At 42.4% G+C, this 27,444-nt stretch overlaps 1 protein-coding gene across 13 annotated transcripts in view; it reads left to right on the top strand.

The window, feature by feature from the left end:
* The window catches only part of LOC131679280 (disintegrin and metalloproteinase domain-containing protein 33), a 1,109,813-nt gene extending 1,089,669 nt beyond the window's left edge, over window positions 1-20,144 (top strand). For 10 of the 13 annotated variants that reach the window (XM_058960010.1, XM_058959995.1, XM_058960002.1 and 7 more), the window contains 3 exons: window positions 12,849-13,602; window positions 13,679-14,086; window positions 15,474-20,144. In XM_058960010.1, coding sequence (XP_058815993.1) covers window positions 12,849-13,602; window positions 13,679-14,086; window positions 15,474-15,903 — 1,592 coding nt within the window. In that variant the 3' untranslated portion in view covers window positions 15,904-20,144. The remainder of the gene's footprint in view (window positions 1-12,848; window positions 13,603-13,678; window positions 14,087-15,473) is intronic. The other 3 variants (XM_058960055.1, XM_058960041.1, XM_058960062.1) reach the window with 2 other exon arrangements.
* Window positions 20,145-27,444: the final 7,300 nt, after the last annotated feature.

Below are 27,444 nucleotides of genomic sequence, written 5' to 3'. Positions count from 1 at the left end.
TTCATCGACCACTGAAACTGTCAAAACAGTGTTAATTTTTTTTTCATGACGCATTTCAAACCATCCTCGATCATTCCAAACCATGCTCAAGCAATGATGGAAATGCTAATCCATTCCGAACTAACCAAAACCAATGTTTATCAAACCGTTTAGACTTCTAAACTATAACTAATTTCATTAACAAATCACAGAGTGACGTGCCCCTCGATTCAAGATGAATAAATGACGAAGTGGAGAAGGTGCCTAGTTAGTACTGGTCCACACCTGAAAATTTATAAAGCAACACATCGCTTGCTTCGCTTGCTTCTAATTATCTAGCGAAACTGGAAATCTACACCAACAATTGACCAAATTTTAAGATCCCTTAGGCTGCTCGTAAATCTGAATTAAATCTATTTTAAAATGACAAGTAGTTATATAAATTAGAACTATCAAAAATGGATCAAGAATCCCAATCCAGCTTTTAACGTATCATAATGATGACCAATATGTTCGTAATATGTTAACAGTCCTTATTTTGACAATAGTTGTTTTCGCCATCCGCCCAGTAATAAGAAGTCATCTTATAACATCGACGAACCGACGTGACAGAGGAATTTCTAAAGTATCGCATACAAAACAACGATTGTTTTGAAATTAAGTGATGGCTAACTACGACATATTGCTCCACCATGTTTGAGCCAGGACAAACTTCTGGACGAGTATATTGATATTTCAGAAGGTGTAAAATTCTTTTAGCTGCGTATTTAGTGGTAAACTTCATCCTCTGGAACCTGCATATCGTCCAGACCCCGAAACTAACGGACGCGCAGGTGCTAAGTATCACCGACTGCTGAATAGCAGCCAGCTCCTCCAACTTCAGCTCCTTCAGTATCTCCAGTAGCTTCTTCGGAACGACTCCAATCGTCGAAATCACAACAGGGATAATTCTCGGAACCTCACCCAAACTCCACATTTCCATAATCTCTAAGGCCAGTGGACAATATTTGGCAATGTTTCTACCTTGAGTATCTACCAGATTTTGGTCCAGTGGAACGGCGACGTCGATTATGGTGACTTGGCAACGACTCTTGTCACAGACCAGTGTATCTGGACATTTGTGGTGTAGGAATCGGTCCAATACAATTCCAGTACAAATTGAAACTGGAATTTCCCATAACAGGTTCAGGCAGGTAACAGTAGTTCTGCACAATCTCATCCAAAAGACCACGTTGCAGCACCAATTGCTGGTGCAAAATCTTAGCAGCGCTGTTATGACGCTCAATGTAGGCTGCGTTGGCTAGGTATCTTGCGACAAATGACATATCCGGTATATTTCATCGACCTTACCCTGTTCGAAATGGCTACCTTGTCAGTCTCGATCACTGAAGAGCGTTCACTTCGCTCAATCATAGTTTTGATACAGGCTTGTCGACGCACGGCTGCTCCAACCGGTGGAGGTGGACACCGTGCACAGCTTTCTGCTTCCACTGTGCAATCTTCTACTTCGCTGTTTCCATATTACAGTGAAGGTTGTGCTAGGTGAAGTGCGCTATAGTTGCAATCCGCAGCACAAACTACTGATATACTCAATATCGGTTGGTACCTTCCACAAAGTATTCTCGCAGTCGTCGCACGTACGCTGCGCATAGTACCTGGATGTCGACTATTCCTTGTCACCTTCATCTCGTGGCAATGTGAATATCTCCAGCGCCGACTCAAGATGACGCATTCCTTATCTAAACGCCTTCCTCAATTTTCTCTCAAGATCTTCCAGGTCAGTCTGTCTTCATTTGATAACGCCTAAACTATAGGTCAACACAGGGACTGCAAACGTGTTGATTGCTCTGATTTTATTCCTCGCGATCAGGAAACACATCAAGACACAGTTCCCTGAACTCATGAACTTATCTCGAACCTTAAGCTTGATTTCAGTGTGGCGAATCCCGGGGAGCTGCTGAAATTCGACATACCCACCTTCGTCGATCTCGTAGCAACCAGTGTCGACCAATCGCCCTGGTAGTAGCTGAGCTGATCAGTATTTCTTTAGGGCAAACTCCATGCCTATGTCGCCATCAATCTTTTCGATTAGTTTGATGACTACACCCAGTCGTACCGTCGAGAACACATAAATCTTAAGATCGTCCATGTAGAAGCTATGGGTCACCTTTTCAGGTGAGCTTTCTCCATACTACATCGGATAACAATGCCCATTTCGATTGAGTGGTTCATCGTCAAACAAAACCAAAGCGGGCTGAAGGAACCGCCTTGGAATATCCCCCTCAATATGCAGAGTATTCTAGACTGCAACACGTGTTCTCCACTTCTGAGCTGCAGTGTTATCGTTCACCTCTCCATCGCCTGCCGCAGGAACCTCACGACTACAGGATCATATCTAATACCTTAACGAGAAACGAGTGCGGTATGGAGCCTTCCTGTAATCGATATTGGCCACACAAAGACTCCGTTTGTAATACACTGCTTTCCGACAATGACTGCATCGACGATGGCTTAATCTTTGCAGCCATGTGCTCCTCTCTCAGGCTCCTAATCTGTTCACAATGGGCCGATACATATGTGGTAATGATGATGCTCAGGATCTTCTACACACTCGATAGACAGGTAATTGGTTTGTACTTTAATGGATTGGACGTGTTACTGTCCTCGGGGAGGAGAATTGTGGTACCACGGGTGATGAAATCCGGCAATAAACGTGCTTCGTGTAACGTCCTGATACAACATACAGCCATAAATACAATAGCTAGCTTTTGTACCAAAGGTTTTGGACACCGTTTGGTCCAGTTACTGCCCAATTACTAGGGTACTGCGTTGCCTCGCGTACGTCATTGGTTTCGACAGTGACAGCTGACATCTCATTAATTTCTTCGCCTGCCCGTTCCTCCTCCCGCCATAGCCAAGGTTGCCCATTGTGATGTTCTACGGAAGCCTCCCAAATACCGGTGCAAAAGCTAGTGACATCACCGATATCCGGTGGAACGTCGCTAAAATCAGGGTTAATGGTGAATTGGTCATAGAAGGCTCGCTTTCATCGGTTGTCACTGAACATCCGATTTTATTGTCGTCGCTTCGCAGAGTCCCAAGACGTTACACTGCCTTAGCATTTTTGTTAAGACGCTCAATTGCTGTACTATTGCTTCGAGTTTCTCCGGTTGCTGATGAGCTTCCAGTATGCGAAGGTCAGTAGGTGCAATGGTCGCAGCCATGTGACGAAATAATTTCGCCGATCTTTTGTCGTCTCTGAATGCGGTCAGCCTTCCAATAGCGGCACGTTGATTCGAGATCCGGCTCTCCAATCTCCTCTGCCTTACTCGGTGATGTTGGAGTGGACCGCCTCTAGGTGTAACGGTTGCCACTGCATCACAGATATTCTAGGTTCTGGATACATTCCAGGTGCATTGAAAGAACGTTACCATCCATGACCTGAAGTGCGCAGGCACTACTATTACAAATACTGCAGCTTCGGGATCCAGATGACTCCATCAGGACTACAGATTCGCGGTCCTCACTCGCAAATGACGCGCTCAACCTTACTGAGCTTTTTCTCCTTCTACTCAGCTCTCTCTTTCTCTGTACTTCCTGCTAAATCAGATCGATTTCCGCTGAAGTGAGCATATTGTTTCGAAAGATTGCTCTACGCCCTACGTTTCATCGCGTTCTGATTCAGATATCCCGCAAACTCTGAATTCATCTCATCGAACATCTCGAGTGTCCGAGGTTGTACACTCGTGTCGATCTCTAGCGCTGTACAAAGATAGTTGGCGTGAATCGCGAATTTGTTCATCTCCGCCGTCCACATGATCCTACGTCTCTGTGTTCCACTGAGGGTGAGCGACTGGCATTTCCAAGACGCAGCATTCCTCACAGGTACAGCGTCCCTTGCAGTGTGTTATCCATGACTGCTCTCTCCGTCCGCTCGTAGCGGTAGCTCTTAGGACTCGTTCCTCCTGGAAGCCCGCTGTCCCGCCTCCAGTCTCTGATCGTTCGCATTGTGCCCCATACTGAGACCAGCAGTAGTTGGAGTGCTTTCCTAGGGCGATCGCATGGCCAAAATTCTTCTTGTTTGTAGCTCCATCGTTGGGTTGTAGTGATAAACCGCCCTTTGACGTCGGAAGTGCCACTCACCCAGTTCCCCCTTTCCTGGTAGCATACGACCAGAGATCGGATACCCGATTCTTCAGTATTTTTTTTTCTCTTTTTTAACGGACAGCTTTGTGAAACACACAAGGAAAAGCTGGAAAAGCACAACATTAATAAAATGGAATTTGTTGTTTCTAGCATACCTGGTACAACTTCTAGCATGCCTGGTTGTTGACTCTAGCATAGCTGATATGATTTTGGCACGTCGGATCGTTGTCGCATATAATGCATCAGACGTTTGTTCAATGAACGCCCGACAAAGTAATAATGTACATTAATTTATATCAAAATTAGGGTTATTAACCTATTACGAACATAACAACATAAGCCGCAATTATGGCACGTTAACAGCTGTGTATTGTGATTTAACAATTTGTTCTAAATATTGTTTTCCAGATTGTGTAATTGTTTATTATTTTTCTGGCACATACTTATAAAAATAGCGCAAAATTTAAAATCGTTTTTCTTTTTTTTTCGACTTCAGGTGAAAATTTCACCTGACATGTTGGTTTTCACCGAGTGCTAGATAATTCGCTTTTTTCACCTTGATTGGGCGAATTACTCGTGCTGTGGTGGACCAATTTTGTGGCGCTGCGAGTTTATCGTCGGTTAGTCACAAAAAGTAAAGTCCATTGGACTATAAACGAAAATTAACTGGCAATATAGCTTTATATGCTGTGCCATTATGGGCTTTGTTTCACAAACAAGCCAAACAGAAGCGAAGAAGAAGAAGAAAATCGTTTTTAATCGGTTCCAACATAGTGATCGAATCGAATTTAACTACAAGACAAAATTTGTTTTAGTGAAGGTTGTAAAATAGAACAGCCAACATAGAATACATCTGCGTTAAGACCAGCCTAAAAACACTCTTCCAAATGTTTTTTGCCCTTGTAGCAATAGTGAACCTATAAGTTCAATTCGCAAAAATCGATAATTTGATTTGACAATTCACGAGTACCATTAACATGGGTAACATTTGTGGAAAACTAGGTCCACACGAAGCAAATCACAAAAAAGTCCTTGTTAACAGTGCAAGCAAACTGTCAAAAATGAACACTCTAATGCATTTGTGACGTCATCGTAAAGTATTGAATATCCATCCGGACTTATCTTCAATGTTCAGTGACGCTACCGAAAACGTTAAACGAAGCAATTGCGCTTTTATTCAATGCAGGAATTCTTTCGCCTCTGTTTATTGCACAAAACGTACGTGCAATAGGGCATCAAACGCATCCAGGTAGACCCTGGTACAGAGTAAGCGGTGATGATCATTGGTTTATGTGAGGTTCTTTACTGACACAATTAACCTCATTTTTCTTAAGAGTTCGCTTGTACTGTTTACATGGACTTAGAAAAATTTGTGGACGACTAGATTCGCTCGACGCAAATTGTAAAGAATTTTTCTAAGTCCATGTAAACAGTACAAGCGAACTGTCAAAAATGAACACTCAGTTCATTTGTGACGTCACTATAAAGTATTCAATACTTTACCAATATTTGAAAACATGTACCTAGATATTTAGTGAAATGAATATTTTGTGCGATATGCAATTGAATGAATACTTATCCTTTTCATCACGAGTCGCATCAGATTCATTCTCAATCATCCAAAAAGAGTTCCGATCATTTTCAACTCCACCCCGGATAAAACAACAATAGTTGCAGCAATGTGACAGCAAAGGTCCAATAAAAACCAACAATCTTCATCCGAAACACCACCGTCGTAAGCCACTCTTCCAACATCTTAACCACACCGTCCAACAAAGGATGCGTGAATTCGCAGGAAGCCGTTCAGGATTCAATTTTCGCTGATTAAAACTTGAACACGAACATAAATAGTTTGCATTGCTAGCTCGCGAAAGGCTTCCGTTTACTCCAACATCTTCCATTTTCCCTGCCGCCAGTAGAGAACGGCAGCAGTTGCTTGCTTAACCAAACGGATCGTGCCAAACATATAGGACGCGAACAATATGACCACCATATCCATTCGATGTGTTGCCGAGCGGCGGTGGCCAAGTAGTTTCACCAACTAAAGACTGGAGAAGAAGCCAAGTTTTTAATAACTTTAATCCCTCAACTATCATCATCATGGTATATCCCTACAACGAAGCACCGGATGCCGAAGAAGTTCTCCCCAGCCGGGCGCTTGTTCTCCACTCACAGACATTTATAATGAAGATAACGCGCGATGAGTGTAATAAAGCGAGAAAGGATGGTTTTGTGCGAACGAGAGCATTTTGTAGTAGATGGCGTTGTACTTCATTCCGAGCACTATATCGCATCGACATCTTTCATAATGGCTGTTGCTTTACTACAGAAGGGAAGAATTTAATAATGTATAGCTTTTGCGAAATTTTCTTCTGCTTCGGTGGCGGGCTTACCGACTCTCGACTGGTTTCGCGATCCGTTCAGGCGTGAGAGGAAGCTTAAGGCTTGAGTTTGAATGTGAAACAATTAAGCTGCGTTGCACGTAGGGTAGGGTGCGATATTAACATCGTAACTTTGGAATACATCTTTGAAAGGGTTTCAACGCAACCCAAAATGCATCCAGGGTTTGAGCAATGTTCTTGTTTAGTCTATTTAAGAGTGATTTTAAATGATTATTCAGTTTAAGTGATATTTAAGTCTAAGTTCTCAGCGCATTTTTCCTTAAATTAGTTAATATTTTCGGGACGTCTAATAAATATACTGTTTCTTATGGGCGTAGCAAAGAAATCGATACCATATCCCTACTTGAGCTAAACTCGGCTGATTACCTTAAATTGATGTTCCTTAAAAGGATCGTTGGTAAGTGTATCTCAGCTGGAATCTCCGATTTGGTAGTCTTGTCTCCTCCTGTCACTTGTGATACATTTTAGAAAATCAACGAAATTACATGCAATTACTTTCCATCAAAATAGAAATTTAAAATGCAATTTGCATTGCGTGTAAGACTAGGGGCAGATCACTCTAAGAATGTATTCTGGTTGCAGTTGAAAATCGAATAATTGACTTGCGCCTTTCGTTTTTTCCCTATTTGCAGAGTGGGCATCTAAAGCGCATATTGTGTACATGTTAGAGAATCCACTTGCGCATTATCTACACCAGTTACGCTTTAGTTCCGTACGCTGAAAATAGGAAAAAAATCGAAAGGCGCAAGTTCACTATTTCGATTTTCAACTGCAACCAGAATATAACAAATTTGCATCAAATTAGAAAAAATGCATTTAATTTCCTTTTTGCATCAGCTTTGCACTCCCTCGCAGAAAAGTTTGTTTAACAAACGTCCTACGCTGATCCACTTTGTTCGACGTTTTGTTAAATGTAGGGCTAGTTTTTCTGTAGGGTTTTGACGTCTTACACGCAACGCAAACAACATTGCACGCAACGCAATAACATTGCACGCAACGCAAAATACATTATGAATTTCTATTTTGATGGAAATAAATGCATTTAATTTCGCTGATTTTTAAAAATGCATCACAAGTGATCTGCCCCTAGGTGTAAGACGTCAAAGCCCTGCAAGAAACTTACTCTACTTTCAATAAAGCATCGAACGAAGTAGATCAGCGTAAGACGTTTGTTGAACAGATTTTTCGGCGTGGGAGTGCAAAATTAATGCAAAAATAGAAATGAAATGCATATTTTCAAATTGGATTCAAATCTGCCCCTAGCATGTCTCTTATGATGTTAAATAGGACATCGGACCCGCTGCCTCTACCCTGTGCCAACATCGATGCGGAAAATACGTGTACCCACACTACAACGACGGTTGATTCTGATTCATGCATTGATTGCTTCCTCACCGTGGCCTTTTGTTGTTTTAGAAAAGAATACTGTTTACGTTTCCCTCCTTGTCGAAAATATGACACCTTCAATACCAATGCGTCCTACAAAGGTAATGTGAATATTGTGGAACGCAAACAACAGATAGCATGGAAGGTTGACTTGTTAAAGTAAAAGAAAACTTATAATCGGGAATTATTGGCATGGAAAACATCAAAATCGACATCGGCGCCCACAACAATTTGGTCACGCACAAGTTTCACCTAGCAAACATTTCCAACGAGTAACGCACATATCTCCTCTCGCTGCGAACTGCACTTTCTAGGATTGTCGCTGTGCTTGGTACCCACTTACACTTAACTATACTCACACTTACGAAGGGGGCAGTAGGGCCGGGGTTCTGGGACTGAACGTCCACCCGGATATACTGCGAGTTGCGGAGTCTTGCTTGGATATGGTGGGGTAAGGCAATGTTGGACTCTCCTAAACCCTTTATAAAAAGCCATATAAATCCGTCGAAGCGAGTCGGTGCCGCTTCTGCTAAGGTTTTATCCAAGACTTTAGCACAAAGCTCCCTAACCCAACTGGAGTGTCAACCGGCACATTACGATCGATACCAGTAAGATACTAATTACGACGTACTGACGGCGGACCAACAGCCACGCTATTTCACTACCCTAGTAAGGATAGGTGACACTTCCCAGAAACGGCGAGTGGGCTAATGGTACTGGCTGCCACCTGTCCCGTTAAAACTTTGGTAGGTGTCCAAGTACGAAACCCGGCACCTGTTAGTCGGTGGAAGAAAGCTCAATTGAACGTTCCTGACTAGCACCGATCCGGCTCTGAACGAGCTACCCTATGAAGGACCGCGTCAACCCTCACATGCGGCCTCACTAACGGAACCCAAAAAAGCGTGAAAGAAGACAAAAAGTACGAAAATTAAAAAAAACTAACGTAGCAAGTGTGGTGAACCCGTTCGACAAAGGTGGGCTACCGAGGTCGCCGACCCAGCAAAATGACCAAGTGCAACTGCAGCTGCAACCACAACAGCAGTAGCAGCGAGAGCAGCACAGGGAGGCCATACCGAGCACGAGCGGCGACAAACCAATAGGACGCCACGGAAAGCTAGAATTTCAGGCGCGCACGTTGAAACCAAGCCTTACTCAAGAAGACCAGCAGTCTGGGTTGCCTAAAGTGACGCAGCTGAGGAAAAAATTGAATTGAGCTCTAAGAATTCGTGAAAAGCAAAGGCAATGGGCAGATCAGGGATTTAGTGATTAGCATTAAATCCGCTGTAGCAGCCGAATGCGAACAGATGGCATTGCTGACGAGAGCAGAAAATACACTGGAGACCACGGAGATAGTGAAAGCAGAAACCTACGAGACGCCGAAGGGTGACCGTTCTATGAAAAAAGTAAAAGAAACACCAAGAGGAACCGAAAAAACCCAAGAAGGTCGGTGAAAGACGACGAAGCAGCCGACAAATGGAGAGTGAATGGCAAACCATAGAAGAGAGGAGCAAAAAAACCGGAAGGAATGGACAAAAAAGAAAAAAGGCCTTTCGTCCGTGAAAGGAGAGATATAGGGGAGACGCTTTAGTCATCAAAGCAAACGACGGCGCCGGCGGCGTGTCGTACGCAGCGATCCTCAAAAGGGTGAGAGAGGATCCCAAGCTGAAGGAGCTGGGGGATAACGTAATAAGAACTAGGCGCACTCAAAAAGCCGAGATGCTGTTCGAGCTGAAGAAAAATCCATTGGTCAAGAGCTCGACCTATTGGGAACTCGTGACAGAAGCGGTGGGAGGAGAAACGGACCTGAGAGATTTAGTCCAGGATGCAGTAGGCGAGTGCAGGAATCTGAACGAGATCACAGCAGAAGACAAAGTGAGGAGCGAGCTAATAGAGCAATTTAATGTCAATCAGCTTGAGGGATGCATACAGTGGCACACAGGCAGTAGCTATACTCAGCATCCCCCGTTCTACCTGCCTAAAACCCAGAAACCGAGCAAATTCTGAGGCAGTCAGAGATGAGCGCAATGTGACATTAAGACTGCTTTTAAACGCGAGATAGTGCTTAGTAAGTCCACCTGCTACAAGGAGCTGTATAGAGAAATAGACACTAATTCCTGGGGCCACGCACACCGTGCGTGATAGTCAAAATCTTTTGATCCAACGATGTCAGCTGAAATGTGCGCTGATAAATTGACAATTATTGAAGAAGCTCCCGGTCCGGACGGTATCCCCAACGTGGCACCGAAGACAGCGATCCTGGCGTTTCCGGACATGTTCAGGATAGTTCTACAGAAATGCCTGAACGAATGCCACTTCCCGGACAGATGGAAGATCCAGAAGCTGGTGTTGCTGCCAAATCCAGGGAGGCCACCAGGAGATTTAGTACCGTATCGGCCTATATACCTGCTGGATACTCTTGGTAAACTTCTGGAAAGGGCCATCCTATACAGGCTGCCGAACTAGACAGAAAGTGAGAACGGACTATCGAAGAGGCGCAGAGACGGTTCGGATTACGGAAAGGAATCTCGACGGTGGACGCCATCCGCAGTCATCGTGAGCGCGGAGAAAGCATTGAAGCAAAAGAGAAGGGGTAATCGCTACTGCGCCGTGGTTACAATCCAGGTAAAGAATGCGTCTAACAGCGCCAGCTGGGTGGTGCGGGTCCCGGACTATTGGTGGAAGAGATGTTACTTTTAGAATCGAGTACTGGTCTATTAGACGAACATGGGACAGAAGTCGATTAGGGTCACGACGGGAGTACCACAGGGCTCCATACTCGGCCCAATGCTCTGGAAGGGAGTTTCAACACTGCAACTGTCCAAGAGACGAAGTCGTCGGCTTTGCGGATGACGTTACCTGTCCTGACGATAACCCGCGAGACCCTCGAGGAAATGGAGATGCTGAAGGCAGAGATAATAAGCATCGTGGAAACCTGTATGGCTGATGTCAAGTTGAACCTGGCACACTACAAAACGGAGGTAGCGCTGGCCAGCAACCGAAAAAAATCCAGCGTGTCGTGATCAGTATCGGCGGACACTCAATTCCATCGATGCATGCGCTGGGGCACCCAAGTGTGGTTGTCGATCATCGGTTACATTACAACACCCATGTCGACTATGTATGTGAGAAGGCTTCGAGGACAATAAACGTATCGGCAAGGACCATACCGAATATCGGAAGTGCAAGATGTAGCACAAGACGTCCCCTGGCGGGTGTCTCATCTTCAATGTTGCTGTATGGCGTACCGACCTGGGCTGCTGCACTGAACTCAAAGCGGAACCAGACGAAATTGACAAGCACGTTTCGCCTACTAGCTGTTCGTATCGCGAGCGCGTTCAGAGCGATATCGTCGGAAGCAGTATGTGTCATTGCCGGGATGTATCCCATCTGCATCTTTCGAGCTGAGAATGTGGCATGCTACCAGCGGAGGAATACATGACATGCGAGGAGACTGACCAGAGCGGATTCGTTGGCTAAGTGGAAGAAATAGTGGGAGTCAGGAATCAGAATATATTGACTTAAATGGCACGTTCCCCGTATGTAGTCGAACGTATAGTGGAATAAATAGTGGGACAACACGGAGAAAAGAAGGTGGATCTACCGACTCATCCCAAATGTGTCGGTGTGGGTGCGTAGGGAGCATGGTGAGGTGAACTTCCATTTGACGCAGTTTTTGCCCGGGCACGGACCCTTCCAGAAGTATCATGGAGTAGGGGAGCTAAATGGCTCGAGGAAGCGGGTATTGTTGTCGGGAGAAATTCCTCCGTAGGGGAATTCTCACTCGGAGTAGAGTGAGTTCACCGCCAGGGACTATCAGAGCAGATTGTGATAAAACTGGAAACTGAATGGCTCACGGAAACAGGAGCGAAATAGATCATGAAATCAGCATCTAAACTGCTCACTGGGACGAGGTTGCGATGAAAACACAACGAGACCTCCCCCCCCAGGTACCACCTCGAAGTAGTTCCGTGGGGAAGAAGGGTGAAAAAAATAAGCAGTGCGTTTAGTGGTTAGACAGGAAAGTGAATCGTGATTCCCACGCAGTGTCAATAAACTAGAGGCCAGGCTTTTAAAACTTTTTAAATTCTGCTAGTTACGCCATCCATCCGGCAATCGAGTTTTATTCAATTAAAGTATTGAAGTATTGATAACAGGGATATTGAAGCTTTAAATATTTCTTTTTACACTCTCATACCATCCCAGTCTTCGAAACCGGTGGCAATGTCCAACCTTCTTTAGCGGGTGAGGTTGTAGAAGTTCCCTAAGGGCATAGACATAAACATACGCTGATAATTTCATTTAGATCGCACATTAGCGGAGATGACAACTTATGGAAATTATATTTTAACATTTAACCGCTTTTGTCTGACCTCTTCCTACAAATCCTCCTTCCTGTCCAAATGGTGCCTCCCAATCCACTAAATTTTGCATGCGACAGTAGCTAAATATGGCTTCGCTCATAGCCTCCAAAACAGGAATGTTACACTCTGGGGTGTAGATAGATGATAGATCACTTAAGCGAAGCTTTTCACCTTGCGCCTAACCTGACTATGTTTTACCACTCTCATATCGTACGAAACAAAGGCTGTAAATACGTTCGAGTACATGTTCCCTGCCAGCAATAAAAGTCCAAATTATTTTGTTTGCCATCATTTTTGCATCAACTGCCCAACATTCCTATCCGCCTAACCATACCAAATAATATGCCATTGAACGCTGACATACTGTTTTTTCTAGTTTCATATTGAGAATTAAAATCACCACAGAATAAAAGCAGTGCCAATGATTTGTTTTTAATAAGCACCTTTTTCACTAGTCCGGTTGAACTACTGAAACTCGAACCGCAACTTGGTTTTTCTCTCTTCTTTTCCCGTTTTTGTCGGTATTTCCCCCCTGAACCAAATGCCAAAAAATGCCGAATGCCGGCGTTAAAAGGCGAAGAAGAGACAGTATCGTTCATCGATCTACCCCCAAACAATATCTCGAAACTTCCAGAAAAGGGCATACTTAAAAAACACGGATTCGGTCTAGTGTTGGCCGATAGCAATAAAGAAAAATGGCCCGACGACACACAATCCGATAATCTCGAATTGATAGCTCAGCAAGAATCCACTATTCCTCCATCAGGTGGCCAGGCGGGCCCAGCGGCCGTTGGCCCCGTATCGGACGTCGAGCGTACGATGAAGAGCCTCAATGGTTATCACGAGGATATCCTCGAAGCCCTACGACGTTCGGCTGCCCAGGTGCCACGCAGTAGCGCCAACACTCCATCGGGCAGCATCAGCGAAGAGTTGCTCCGGAAGACTCTCTCCGATTGCGTCGCCGGAATGCAGCTTGGAGCGCCCAATGTCTATCCCACGGAGCGGGAGTACAAACGTAGCAGTAGTTCACGAACTGGCTCCAAGGAAAACATATGCGATCCCCAGCAGCATATACTCAGCGATGCGGGGGCAACCGCAGCCCTGCTGCAGCATCATCGCCAACAGCAGCACACTCAGGACGAAGACGACACACCCTCGGTCGGACCATTACGTATCCGAAATCTAGAAGACCTAATACGGCAGCTGGAGCACCATTCGTCACGGCACATGAGCCCCAGCGGGTCCGAAGATATACGGATGTCGGAAACGGAAGTCGATCGTCACTATAGAGTAGATAGTTCAGCCGCTTGTAGTGAATCATCACATGGGTAATAACCAAAATCTATCAATCACGTATGCTATGTCGACATCGTTTCACTAACTCTTTGTTCGCTTTTCTTCCAGCTCAAACCAACAACTAGCTCAATCGCAGAAAACTGCCACTATACTGCCGCCCTACAGTAGTCGCTGTCGTCCACCGCGATCGGACGACGAATCTCGGTTTTCGTACGGTGGTGGTGGCGGCCCCGGGAGCAGCGGTACCGGTCGTTATCGGCATCCAGCAAGCCGTCACCCCACACACCAATCGCACTCGCCTCATTCTCCCCACTCGTTCACGCACCATACCCATCACGGGCACGCCCACGGCCATTCGGCGCACGCGGGCCACTCGTCCCATCACTCGTCGCACACGCACCTGCACCAGGACGACGAGGGTATCTACGAAAGTGCAGACCCCCATCCGGTACATCCGATTCACCCGCACGAACGGAATGCCATGAGCGATCCGCGCGATACCAACGATAGCGAAAGGTAAGTGATCCGAGCTGACCACGATCGGAAACAGTGTCTAGAACCTCTGAGCTGGTGGTGTTTGGCTGCCACGATCATGCTTCGTATGTGCACCCGTGTATATAAATTTGTGGAAGTTTTAGAGAGTTTTTAGTTTTTGGTTGATTTTTTTACCCAATTGATCGATAGTACACGCTTCTTATTGACATGTTTTCTTTGGTACGACCGACCCAGTCAAGCATCCAAATCGATTCAAATGCACAAAGTATGCCCAAACCGTTCAGTTGTGATCATTCATCAACCATCATGCTATTGTATCGAGGTGGTAGTTCACGTGCAGGAAAGCTGTTCTAGTAAATTCGTGATAAATGAAGAAGTTCGAAACACAACAAATTGAACTAATTAACTGTTGAATGACTCAATTTTTGAACTGTCAAACGACTAAACTATAGAACGGCTGAACTGTTCAACGGCTGAACTGTTCGACGGCTGAACTGTTCAACGGCTGAACTGTTCAACGGCTGAACTGTTCAACGGCTGAACTGTTCAACGGCTGAACTGTTCAACGGCTGAACTGTTCAACGGCTGAACTGTTCAACGGCTGAACTGTTCAACGGCTGAACTGTTCAACGGCTGAACTGTTCAACGGCTGAACTGTTCAACGGCTGAACTGTTCAACGGCTGAACTGTTCAACGGCTGAACTGTTCAACGGCTGAACTGTTCAACGGCTGAACTGTTCAACGGCTGAACTGTTCAACGGCTGAACTGTTCAACGGCTGAACTGTTCAACGGCTGAACTGTTCAACGGCTGAACTGTTCAACGGCTAAACTGTTCAACGGCTGAACTGTTCAACGGCTGAACTGTTCAACGGCTGAACTGTTCAACGGCTGAACTGTTCAATGGCTGAACTGTTCAACGGCTGAACTGTTCAACAGCTGAACTGTTCAACGGCTGAACTGTTTTGCGGGTTTATGTCTATGACGGTGACGTGTGGCACTAATTTGGGATGTATTCAAAGTATTGACTTGAATAAACTTGAAACAGCTTTCCAGCACTGCTAACCACCAACCACGTAGTTGCTTATGTAGTGTTGAAGTGCATTTATATTTTCGTTATGTAGGATTTCTTCTGGTCTTTATAAGTTTTCTTCGTTATTTTATACATGTGTAACACCGAGTAACCCCGCACATACTCACTTACAACTCGCCGCACCCACGCTTGTGCTAAGCAAGCCGAACGCAGCCGATCTCCAGCGTTCGATCTTCTGTTTTCCTTATTACGATTACTCTTCAGTTGGTTAGTGCTCTGAAAGACCAAAAGAAAGTTTTTTCAACCATTTGTTTTTTTCTTTGTTTGTTTTGGTATAAACCACCACGAAATTGCCCTGCTGCCAATCACTGTTTTAGTGATGACTTATTTCAAGCTCAACAACAGTTAGCCCGATGGGCGAGTGAGGACGTGGTTTCCGTGGTGGTAATGGAGCAAGGATCGGATTCGTCCCACGCGCAAGGTCCATCATCAGCCAGTACCATGCACGGCCATATTCAACAACATCCATCGCATCAGCAACAGCAGTTGCATCACGACAACCCTACCACCACCACCAGCAGCAACGTCAATGGAGTACAAGCAATGGGCAGCTGTCACAATATCAACAGTATGAACCACCAACTGGTGAACAGCAGAGACTACTATCCTTCGCCACCCTCCACCGAGACCGAGAGCAGTGGAAGCGTAATCCAACCGTCGAGACGTGGACCCATTATGCCCGGCCCCGGACCAGACGGAAATCATATAATGGAGAGTACAGGTCGCTATCCCGAATATAAACACTGATAGTAGTTGAACGGGATTTGATCTTGTCACAAATTGAATCCCCACTAGTGAAACGTAATCTCAACAGTTATCACGAATACAGCTAAGCAGCACACACAGTGCACACAAAGTGTTTATCATCGAGTCGAATTTATACTACCGTAAAAGAGCGCCTACTGGGAAAATGTGAAGACGTCAAACCTAAAAAATCGTAATATAAAGGAATAATCACTTTCCACAGAATAATTCCAAACAAAATGGTTGAGAACAGTATGAAAAAAGTAACAAAGTGTTCACCGTTATCATCACAGCAACCTTTCGCTATAGGTCTCCGGAATCACAACTAATAAAAACAAACAAAAGCTGTATAGGATATAAAAAAAATTAATAATCCTCCCTCCCTTTAGGCATTGAAAAAGATGTACAATGGCGGCCTGTTTTTATCAGGCCATGGTTGAGACAAAACAAAACAAAAACACACGAAACGCGCACTAAACCATATTCATCATACGCAAAATTCGCCATCATCGACGTTCAGGAAGCAGATAGAGAAAAAGAAAAACGCTGAATCAAAATAATTTGTACAGAAAAAGTTTATATCACAACATAACACAGATGCGGTAGGCCAACGTGAACGAAGCGAGAAATACTGTATGTATGATATTTTTACTGAACTACACACACGAACAAAATAGCACGACAAATAAGCGATTAGTTGGAAACAGCCGAATGGTGCTCGCTCACGATGGCGCTAGGGAAATTTATAAATAATTGTTATAAATTGAACAAAGCAAACTAATTGGCTTCAACATACCCCCACAAACTAATAGTTTAGAAAAAAACTAAACTCACTGCATCTCTGGCACAGCATTCTAAGCGCATTACGAATAGGGTCATTTCAAACTGGGAAATCAATTCAAAACAACTGGAAAACAAACGTATAGCTAGAATAGGTCGTCCGTGTAGCAGAAGCGATCGAATTTCATAGAAAATTGCATTTACATTAAAACACAATAGTTCATTCATTTTACTATACCCAGGGCAAAATTCGATTACATATGCATCCTTCTTTCTCCGACTTGAAACGATAGAAAGGGAAATCATCATTACCCAAAATTAAAGGAATATATGTACTCCCAAAACCGATGAACATGTATACTCTAGCTCGCGGTTGTGTGGGAAAACTTCAAAACTAGCGGGCACAGCACTTTTTGAGTTCCTTTGTGGTCACAAATGCAGGTGCAAAATTTCGTTGCGGTTGGTTGCTTCCCGGGTTTGCGCATTGTGTTCAAAGTTTGTATGGGATTTTATATGGAAAAATAAGTTATTTGCATTTACGTTAGTTAAGATCGCTAATTCACTCAATATGAAAAACCAGCTTTATAAAACTATAGCCCAAACCTTGATTAACAACTTTGTCGAAGACGTAACTAGCTACGTGTTTTCAAAAAATAGTTATTACGATTTCAAAGTTATGGTTCAATCCAAATGCAGAAATTTATTATTTTTTCCAACACTGCCAGTGCACCACCGACATTGAGATGAAATGTTCAGAATGAATTGCTAAATAACATAAACGTAGTCAGAAAATGAAAAGAAATGCTGTGGGAAGTAACATTCACAACATTTAGGATTTACACCTAAAAAAAGCTTTTGCTTGAGGTTAAAGCTACTTCAATTCTGGAAATCGTCTTGGGTTCTAACCTGAAGTATGTTTCAGTGTTTCTAACATCGCCACTGTTTCGCGTGAACCCAACTCAATTCCATCAAAAACGCTTGTTTGAAGTAACTATCCTGGTTTCGTCCCTAGATTCTCAAACGAAAACGTCAATAGAAACAATTCCGAGACTTCAAGAAATCTATGGATATGCATTTTTTTTTTATTCTGACCCTGAACGGCTAAGAAATAGGGTTTTAAAATATGTAAAAGTTTTCAACTGTTTATATTTTATAAGAGATAACAGAAACGCCCTTAACCCTTTCATGTCCAACTTTTTTCTAGTGCATGTAGGGTTTCAAAACTATTTTTTCTTGAAAACGGTGGGGTTAAGAAACTAGAAAAAACTTTTTTCATAAAGGTAGGTGCTTCTCTTGCAGTGCTAGAAGCTGTTCAATTTTTTCCTTACAATGCTCACTACAATTCTCCTAGAATATTCACAATAGTCCGATTGCTTGGAAAACGTAGCCAAAAATAGTCTCAATTGATATGTTTTATCAGTTTTTACTAATATTGCATCATAACGAAGTTATATGAAAAATTCATTTTCCGTCGTCAACGTAAAATGTCCCTGGCAGCACTGCTCCATCGGAATTCAATCAGACTAATTGCAATAACTTCAGTTCTAGAGCTGATCCTTGTAACTGTTATAACTCAAATGAAAGCCAATAGTCACATTTATTAGTCTTACTTGTTTTTGTGAGGAAATCTTGCCTCAATCAAAAGTTATAGCTGTTTAAAAACGTTGTTGTCCACAAACAACATGGGCATGAATGGGTTAAGTAGTAGCATTCAAACATGTTAAATTAATTTTTAATTCCGCGGTATAAACCTGCGTTGAAGATGTATTCCTTATGTTATACTAAACTATCTAAAAAGTGGCTTGGGAGTGCTCAAGTCCCCCTCTCTTCTTCTTATCATTTTCTGACTACGTCTACGTTATTCAGCAATCCATTCTGAACATTTCATTCAAAGGTACCAAGACTGCGATGACTATATTCTCATTTATTTAAGTTTAAAGTATCGGTGTCGGTATAAGATTTAAAATCGTTATAACTATTTTTTGAAAACTCCTAGCTAGTTACTGTCTTCGATAAAGTTATTAACCAAGGTTTAAACTATAGTTGTATAAAACCGGTTTTTCATATTGAGTGAAATAGCAAATTTTGCATTTTTTAACATAAATGCAAAATAATTGATAATCCCATAAAACTTTGAACGCAATGCGCAAACCCGGGAAGCAACCGACCGCTTCCAAATTTTGTACATGCATTTGGGACCACAAAAAGGAACTCAAAAAGTGCTGCGCTGAAAAATGTCATATGTCGAGCCACTCTAGTTTATTCCCCCTCCTGGTTGAGTTCAATATTCATCTCTCTATCGTTATCTATCAGAGGAAGTAGTACGTCGCTGCTTGGTAATTCAATATGTCCGTACACTACAGTTTGCAAGAACATGACAACTACTCAGTACAACTCTACTACGGCGTAGCGTAGCTGGCCATGGAAGCAAGCAGGAATCAAAACAACAACAAACAGTGAATGTAGAGAATGGGCTTACAGTGACGCGAAATTGTTCTAAATGTTGATAAAACAATTAACTTTAAAGTTTTAGTAGAAAAACTCTAGTAAGAGAACTGCGGAGAGAAAAACAGCATTCTCTTTCTAGAGTTTTTCTAAGTTTTAGTACATTTATTCACTGATGCCAGGCGTATAGGTTACGTGTAATCTTTTATGTCGATATATACACGTTGCAAATCAGCTCAGCACTATGCAAGCTGTGGTTTACCTTGACTAATATGAATTTTTACCCTTTATTTTCCGACAAGCTCTCGCTGATCGACTAGTTGCAGGGGGACTGCCCCGGCAGTGCTCCTTTGCATTTAGCTAGGCTGTGAATGGCCCATGTAGACACCTACCGCTAGTAACAATTGTGGTTTTATAGCACTCTTGAAACCGCACTTAAAACTGAGACGAAAGATACAGTGTTCTTCTTGGCGATTAACGGCTATGGTGTCCTTTAGGTCCTTTTTGTTATACCGGGAAAGTCCGTGGATCCTGCTTGGCGATTAGCTATCCCTTTTCGGTGTTCCTACACTAAGAGTACCCGAACCATGGGCCGGCTCTATTCGACGGATTTCGACGGATTTAACTTGCCATCGCTCGCACGCACTTCACGGTTTGTTACTGAGGCGTTAAATCGCTGGTATAAAGGCACGATATCTTAATAGTGGGTCCACCACTTACCTGTCAGTGTCATTCCAATCGCAAACGAGAGCTGTCAATGGCCCTCGATCGAGAAGGATTTGGAGAGATTATCCTCGATTCGAATTGGAATGACAGGTCATGAGTCCGATTGTAATGACACTGACAGAGAAATGATAAACAAAAGATTGACTATTCAGAAAGTCTGCATCGCTAACCAAAACATTCGACGACGTTTTTTCGTTTTTCGTCAACTGAGAGCATAGTCAGCACACTCTTGCATCGCAAGAAGGGTATTGCAACCTGTCTAAACCTATGTTACTCAAACACAAATATGACAACAACAAAAATTATCTAGCCTACCTAAACCGACGAAACCGTTCATCGACTCGAAAACAAATAATTTAACAACTAATTGTGAATGGTACTGAATAGCGGTAAGCATTGTATGGCAAATACAAATATTTTTCCACCCAGTACAAAATTTTTGACAAACATGTCAAATGGTCATAAGTTCAAATGAGAGCCTCTCTTTGTTTACTTTTTATTTCAGTAAGGGGAAGTGAACTAATTGGGACCGCTGCTGGCCAATTCGGACCCCCAGCTATTTCTCAGTTATGGTAATTTTAAGAAAAGCGCCGCGTATATCATTTTCATGGCTATCATGTAGCTCTGTCCTATCTCACAAAATTTTGCGGTTGTCAGTTTTCGTGTGTGTGCGCTAGGGGCAAATCTTGTTTTGGAGCGCTATTTTGAAAAAAAAAATCTATGCCATATACCAAGATTTTTGTTGGCAACAAACACTTTCCCTGTAATATGTCACATTTACTCTGACGCAAGGCTCGATTAAAACGATTGGAGAGCGCTTACAATGGCCATTAGGCTGTTTCGTTGTGAGATAATGAACCTTTATGAGCTTGTAAGCCTTAACCTTCAGCCCATTTTCCAATATGCGTCAGATGCCGCAGTCGAATATTTTCAGTTCCTTGGCCATTTGATTGGGATTGGCAACTAGGAGGGTATTTCAAATGCAACATTTAGGCGATTTGCCGCCGTCATTTTTTTGGCGCCCTACCCGCTCTTAAACCGCCTCCCTTCGCAAATTGCATTTGTTCCTAGGGGCAATTAGCACAGGCGAGTTGAGACAAACGTCAAAGTGTTTAAATCGCTTGACCATGCTCGTCCGCATTTTTTTTTGACTGGGATTGCACGTGACGTTGCAGCCTTTTGAAGACCACCTCCGTGGTGTTTTGCGATGCTACCAGTATTATTATAACGAGTTATGGTGCGATAAACAAAAACTTTATTCACGTTTAGGTGTTTGAGCTCACGACCAATCGCTAATTGTGATTGTAATTGACTTCCATCGCTGACCACTTTTTGTTGCATTTACTTATGGCAAATTGCATTTGTACTCTTGTAAACAATACTCCGAACTGTCATTGAGCCAATTTATAGACAGCTGAAGCCAGTGCGACAGTTGCACGAACGGTCATTAACGGAAGTAAACAAAGAGAGTAGTCGAGATCCCGGAGAAGCTACTCTCGTCCATAATTCATAGCTCTACTTGGTACACCATATCATATGCGGCTTTGATTTCAATGAACAAGTGGTGCGTCGGGGCCAGATAGTCACATTTTTGGAGGATTTGTCGCATGTTAGAGATGTAGTCAGTTGTTGATCTGCCCTTGATGAAGTCGGGTTGAGAACTACCAACAAATCCATTTACCCAATTATGATAGGGATTCAAATAAGATCCAATAGTGCACTTTGTATACGACATTTGAAATCCTGCAGTCCTCACAGTCCAATTTGTGACCTTTCTTGTATATCAGGGTTCTGACGCTTTCCTTCCACTCCTGGGATAGCTCTTGTATATCCCAGATACTTTCGATAATTCGATGAATGCATTCCGCCAGTTTCTCCCGCTCCAACTTAGAGTTCCACACCTAAACCACCCTTACCATATGCTTCATTGTTCTTGACCTATTGGATAGCCTCCTTGACCTCATTCGTAGTGGGCACATCTCCATCGCCTGCAGTATTGACATAATCATGCTTCTCAAACGGTTATTCGCCTATGCACCATTCTCCGTTCGTAGTGCTATCTTCACCTTTCGACCAATATACGTTTGTCCATCCTTCTCTGTGTCTACAGACTTTGCTTCGCAGCATAAAGCCCTTGCGAGAATTACTCAGTTTCATGTAGAACGCACATCATTTCTGCGAACCATACAGCAGCTTCATCTGCTTCTCATTCCGTAGTCTCATTCCGACTACTCCAGGTGGCACTTCTTATCCCAAAAAAGGTGTCTGTTGTTTGTTGGTGCTTTGACGCAGCATTATGCATTATTGGTGCATTGCGCGTAATGCATTATTCTCGTCAAATATCGCTAGGTACTCGCCATCGAACCAAGCATTCCGTCGACTCCTCCGCACGTATCCCAGGACGCTCTCCGCTGCGTTGCTTATGGTTGCTTTTGTTCTGCTTCAGCAGTTCTCAAGTGGCACTTCAGCTACCTTCATCTGTGTTTCGAAATGCTGCGGTTGGTTTCAAAATCGTCCAATGAAGGACGTTCGTTGGACCAATTTAGACAACGCCCAAATAACCGTTCAACAAATGTCCATCGTTGGACCCGTCTTGAACGGTTTTGAAACAATTTTTTGGTCGTCTCAATGGGCAGGCTGTCGCTACGTCGGCCTCTTTCAGTCGGTTCAGGTTACACCGCGGCGGAAAACTGTATCTTAGGTTGTTCACTACGAACAATTTTAACGCAATTTAACGCAAGGTTTAGGTCCAAGGATATGTCATCGCCCTCCTGACACTACAGTGAATAAAGCGAAATCACTGTGGTAAAAATGTGGACTTTTGGAATAATGGGACAAATTGTGTTTTTTTTCCTACATCGCCAGGATACCAGGACAGTCAGTTGAAAACCATGGCAACCGCATAGAAAATTTGTCAGTTGATAAATTTACCAGTCGACCGACAAAATCGGGTGCTTCGAGGTCGATTAATCAACCGACTAAGTTGGGTTTCATCGGTGAACAATTTCCGTCAACATATCAATCTCCATATTTTGTATGTGCAATTGTGGGTCCATTTTTGAACTACCAACCAATCGACAAATGTAATTGTGTAAAATAGACCGCTGTCGACTTTCATATTTAATCGGTTATCGATTCGGTAGACGCCTTTGTTAAACTCCCATAAGAGTCGGTCACCCTTTACAATAAGGTCATACGTATTGAATCAAAAAGATGCTTTTGCGGGGCTTACTTACAACTTACATCTAAATTTCTTTTATTTCATTTCTTTATTGAAAACAAAACAAAATAACATAATAAAATGTCGGTTGGAATGATTGAATACATTTTTTCTACCAATACTAATACTTCTCTTGCATGTCCACCGCAATAGAGTTCTATGCAAATGATTTCACTCACACTACTGGAAGATTTGTTTTCCTCCAGCTGTCATATGTAAAACTGTCAGTCAATTTAAACGTTTGAAATCGTTTGCCTAAGGTATTTATAATGGTTTTTAAATGCTCTGTGTCATTGTGAAACTTATTCCGGAGACTACAATACCGGTTGGGTTGGATCCACCATGCAAATAATCCGACTGAAAAGCTTTTTTAGATTTGTTTTCCTCCACCTATTAAAAATTATGACAGGTGGAGGAAAACACATCGTTGACCACACTAATAGTTACAGCTTGTCAAATACTCTATATAAATGTTTGATTGCTGTTTACGGAAGTTGGCCACTAAATAAAGTAACCAGATTTTAAGGATGTGTCACACATGGCTAAACGTTCCGGAAAGTATCGCGCATTTTCCAATATGCCGCCTTTTATTGAAAAATACTCATATTGTACATTCAAAATTTAAAATATTCTTGTAAAAAGTTAATAGATGTGTGCATCCCGGAACCATTCCAAAAATATCTGATTACTTTACACTATCGACTAACCTGTTCAATAGGTAGATTTATACATAAACAGCATATGTGTTACGCTGACGAAATCGACCGATAAACCCGAGATGTACATCAAATTGCATCACAGAAAAAACGCTGTAGGAAATTACCTAGTGAACCGATCCTTTTCAAACTTTCAGACAATAAAATATGGCATATTTATTTAATTCAACTTCAATACCATAACCGCACCTTACGCTTAACTCCATTCATTAGGTTCTGTACAATATTTGGCTGCAGTTCCTTCTGTACGAAAATCCACTGTTTCTTCATGTGTTCCTCATTATTTGACCTTCTTGGGATGCTTCCGTAGTTCCTGTTTCATAATTATTCAGTATTTTTCATTGGGCCTTAGTTCCGGTGCGTTGGGAGGGTTGTTCTTGGAAGTGCTCCCGTTGGCTTCGTACAACTCCAGGACATAATCAATGGCACGAAGCTAGATCCGGCGAGAAGATCGTAGCTCTAGTGTTCAACAGAGGAAGGAGACGCTTCTTCTGACACTCCTTGAAGTAGATCTCTCCGTTTACAGTCCCGGTAATCACGAAAGCCGCACTCGGTTTGCCACATGAGCAGATCGTTTACCAAAGCATGTATCTATGGTAGATTTTGAAAGTTTCTGCTTCATTACTTCCTCCGGAACATCGAACTTGTGCTGGGCGGTGAAGAACAGTAGCCCCGAAAGCTACCGGAAGTCCACCTTGACGTAAGTATCGTCTTCCATGATGGCTTTATCAGCATCTGGGTGCACAGTTTCCGGGTCCGCGACTTTCCCACCATATTTTGCCGTTCGTCACTATTTGGAGCCTTCTGCACTTTGTACGTATGCGGCCCCTCCCGGTCCTTGACTCTCTGAACGAAAGACAGATTCAGCTTTTTGACCACATCCCTGACCGAAACATTGGGATTCCGCTTAAACGATTTCCTTACACGCTTGTGATCCTGATCACTAATACACTCAGAGTTTGATAGTAACGTTTAATCACACGACTCACCGTTAACTGCACGATTCCGAGTTGTTTTCCGATGTCCCGATGAGAGAGTTGATGATTTTCCAGGTGCTTACGCATAATCAATTCGCAACGTTGCTTTTCGGGTGACGTCATTTTTTCCAATTTACGAAAAACTGACAGCGATAAAAATAGAGTGTAAACAATACACTCTAGACTGCTTCTACCCAAATTTTCAAGAGAAAATTGATCCGTGAAGCAATTTGATGTGGCACACCCTTTACTGTGAGCCGTGTTTACCAACACCCCCATTGAGCTGTGAAGCAGTGTTTTTAAATACGGCTTATAGTAGAAGTAATTTTATGTTGTCCAATCAGTCGACTTTGTCAGCGTACACAGACTAATACATCAAGAAGTCGCGTACATCACAGAGAATAGGAAGAGATACGAATAGTGTGAAGCCAAATGTTTCTTATTAAACAGGCTGACGAAACCGAATCTCTAAATTAAGTCTCGACATATTGATATCTGATTTATTATTTATTTTGTCAATGTGATCTGAAATCCAAAAAATGGAACGATCACGATACGAACTCAAAATATTATTTGAGTCACTTAAAATGCTACATGCAGAAGCAATCGCCGAAATTCTACTGTTCAAATCGTAATAAAGGAAGAGTTGCCGTTTTGGCTGACATTCACTCTTCCTCTCTCTACCTAATTCCCCTGATGTGCATAAACTAAAAATTCAATTATGGTATAAAATGCCAGATTGTTTACAATTGTAAATGATATATGCATCGAAATTCTTTCGCAGTGCCGATAACTCCATCTGGAAATTGTTGAACACTGATGGCGAAACATCTATTTGGATCCTCAACTTTCTTGATTTGGTGAAAAATATATTCAACTTCATTGTTTTTTTTAAATTTATAAAGATTATTAAAGGAAATCAGGAAACATCTTAAAAATTTCATTTCAACGGAAATCGATTAAACATGAGAAAAGTAGGCTTTATGTCTGACGGGAAGCGCCTATTCTCAACATTAGATTAGAACTCAACGAGAATTGTAAAGCTTTCACAAAGCAAACCTATTTCCGAAATTACCGACCTTGACGATATTGCCTCCGATTTTGTTGTGCTCGGAATTCACTTAATTGATTCAAATCCGACTAACCATTGTAAATTCGCTAGCAAACGATTGAACACAGAAGCTGTTGTTTTACTTCCTGTTTTCCCAGAAAATAACCTAAACGAGCTTCAACTCCGTCGACGTTTGCAAAAGTCGAGAACAGAAGTGGGCCCTAGTTGTGACTGTAGTTTCTGGACATGTAGAAATATTTGCTGGACACACAAAATATTTGACGAATTTTTTGCCATTTTCATTTATATTCCAATGCAAACATACACCGTAAATGTCACTGTGCCTGCAATTAGGCGCCCTATTACAAATTAGACTCCCATTGATCACACCAACACTGAAATCTTTATACACATACTCACACGGATTGTACTTTCATGTCATGAATGTACTAAATTTTGTACTGAAAACACTGGGAAAACTATGTGTCATAGAAATGCTGCACTAGCAAAAATCAAAAGAAAAGTCTTGAAGAAACACGTTATTGAGTTTACTTTCTCGGAATTTCTACCACACGGTAGAGTTAGGAAATTTGTAAAATTGATTTAAATTAGGAATAATGTCAATTTTTATACAAACATGAACATGAAACGAATGGGAAAACTAGAAAAAATCAGTAAAATTACGATACGATTCTCAGAAGAAGAACAAATTCGGTAGACTTTTTCGAAAACGTTTTCTAAAAATGAAATAAATAGTTAAGGCAAGTAAATTAGTAATACAAGAGACGAAGAGGAGCTAGGAAAGACAGTTGACTTTTTTCATCTCAACTAAACAGCATCTTTATGTTACCTGATGTACCCGGGAGCGGGTCGCGACTAACTTACCCAGCATACATTGCATCATACCATACATACCTACATACTCACCACCCACACTCTGTACTGAATGTGTGAAACTCTCTGTTACCAAAAACCCAGTAAGTCTCGATATAAGCTACTAACAAACTCACGCAAGCATGGTATCACATGCGAGCAAAACGAGAGCGAGAGATAGAGAAACGAAAAGATAGGAAACATACGCTGGATGAAAGGATAACCTAATGTTAAGTAATTTGTAAGGAAAATCGTAAACGTCATTCTAAAATAGTTGTATATATTTACAAAAAGCAGCGTAATAGCATGTGGGAAAACTGAAACTAAAGGGCAAATGAATACAAAACAAAACAGTGTTAAACAAACCAACAAGTCAGTAAACGGATATAGCATAAGTTGAACTGTTTGTAAAAAAAGCTGAAAAAAAATTGAAAATAAAAACTATAGTCATAATCAAACTAAGACAAAGTCGAAAAAATACACTCACACATGCATTGAAACAGAAAACAGAAATTAGGAAAAACAATAGTCACATATTGAACGTTATTAAGGCATTATTTTTCCTCGGCAAAATACGATTCGGTCCTTGATAGTTTCGCGCGAAAAAGGGATTCGCTGGTACACGTAATGCGGTGATATATTATTAAATAATAGAGAAACCGCAAACCTCGAATCCCCGCATACTAGCAGAATGAGAAAACAAACGGGGAAAAGGTAAATAAATTTCATGCGATTGTATATAGTTACTGGAACAAC

This window comes from Topomyia yanbarensis, chromosome 1 (genome assembly GCF_030247195.1).
Source record: "Topomyia yanbarensis strain Yona2022 chromosome 1, ASM3024719v1, whole genome shotgun sequence".
Classification (NCBI taxonomy): domain Eukaryota; kingdom Metazoa; phylum Arthropoda; class Insecta; order Diptera; family Culicidae; genus Topomyia; species Topomyia yanbarensis.
Note: the sequence above shows the minus strand (reverse complement) of the source record. Positions and strands in the feature narration are given on the sequence as shown.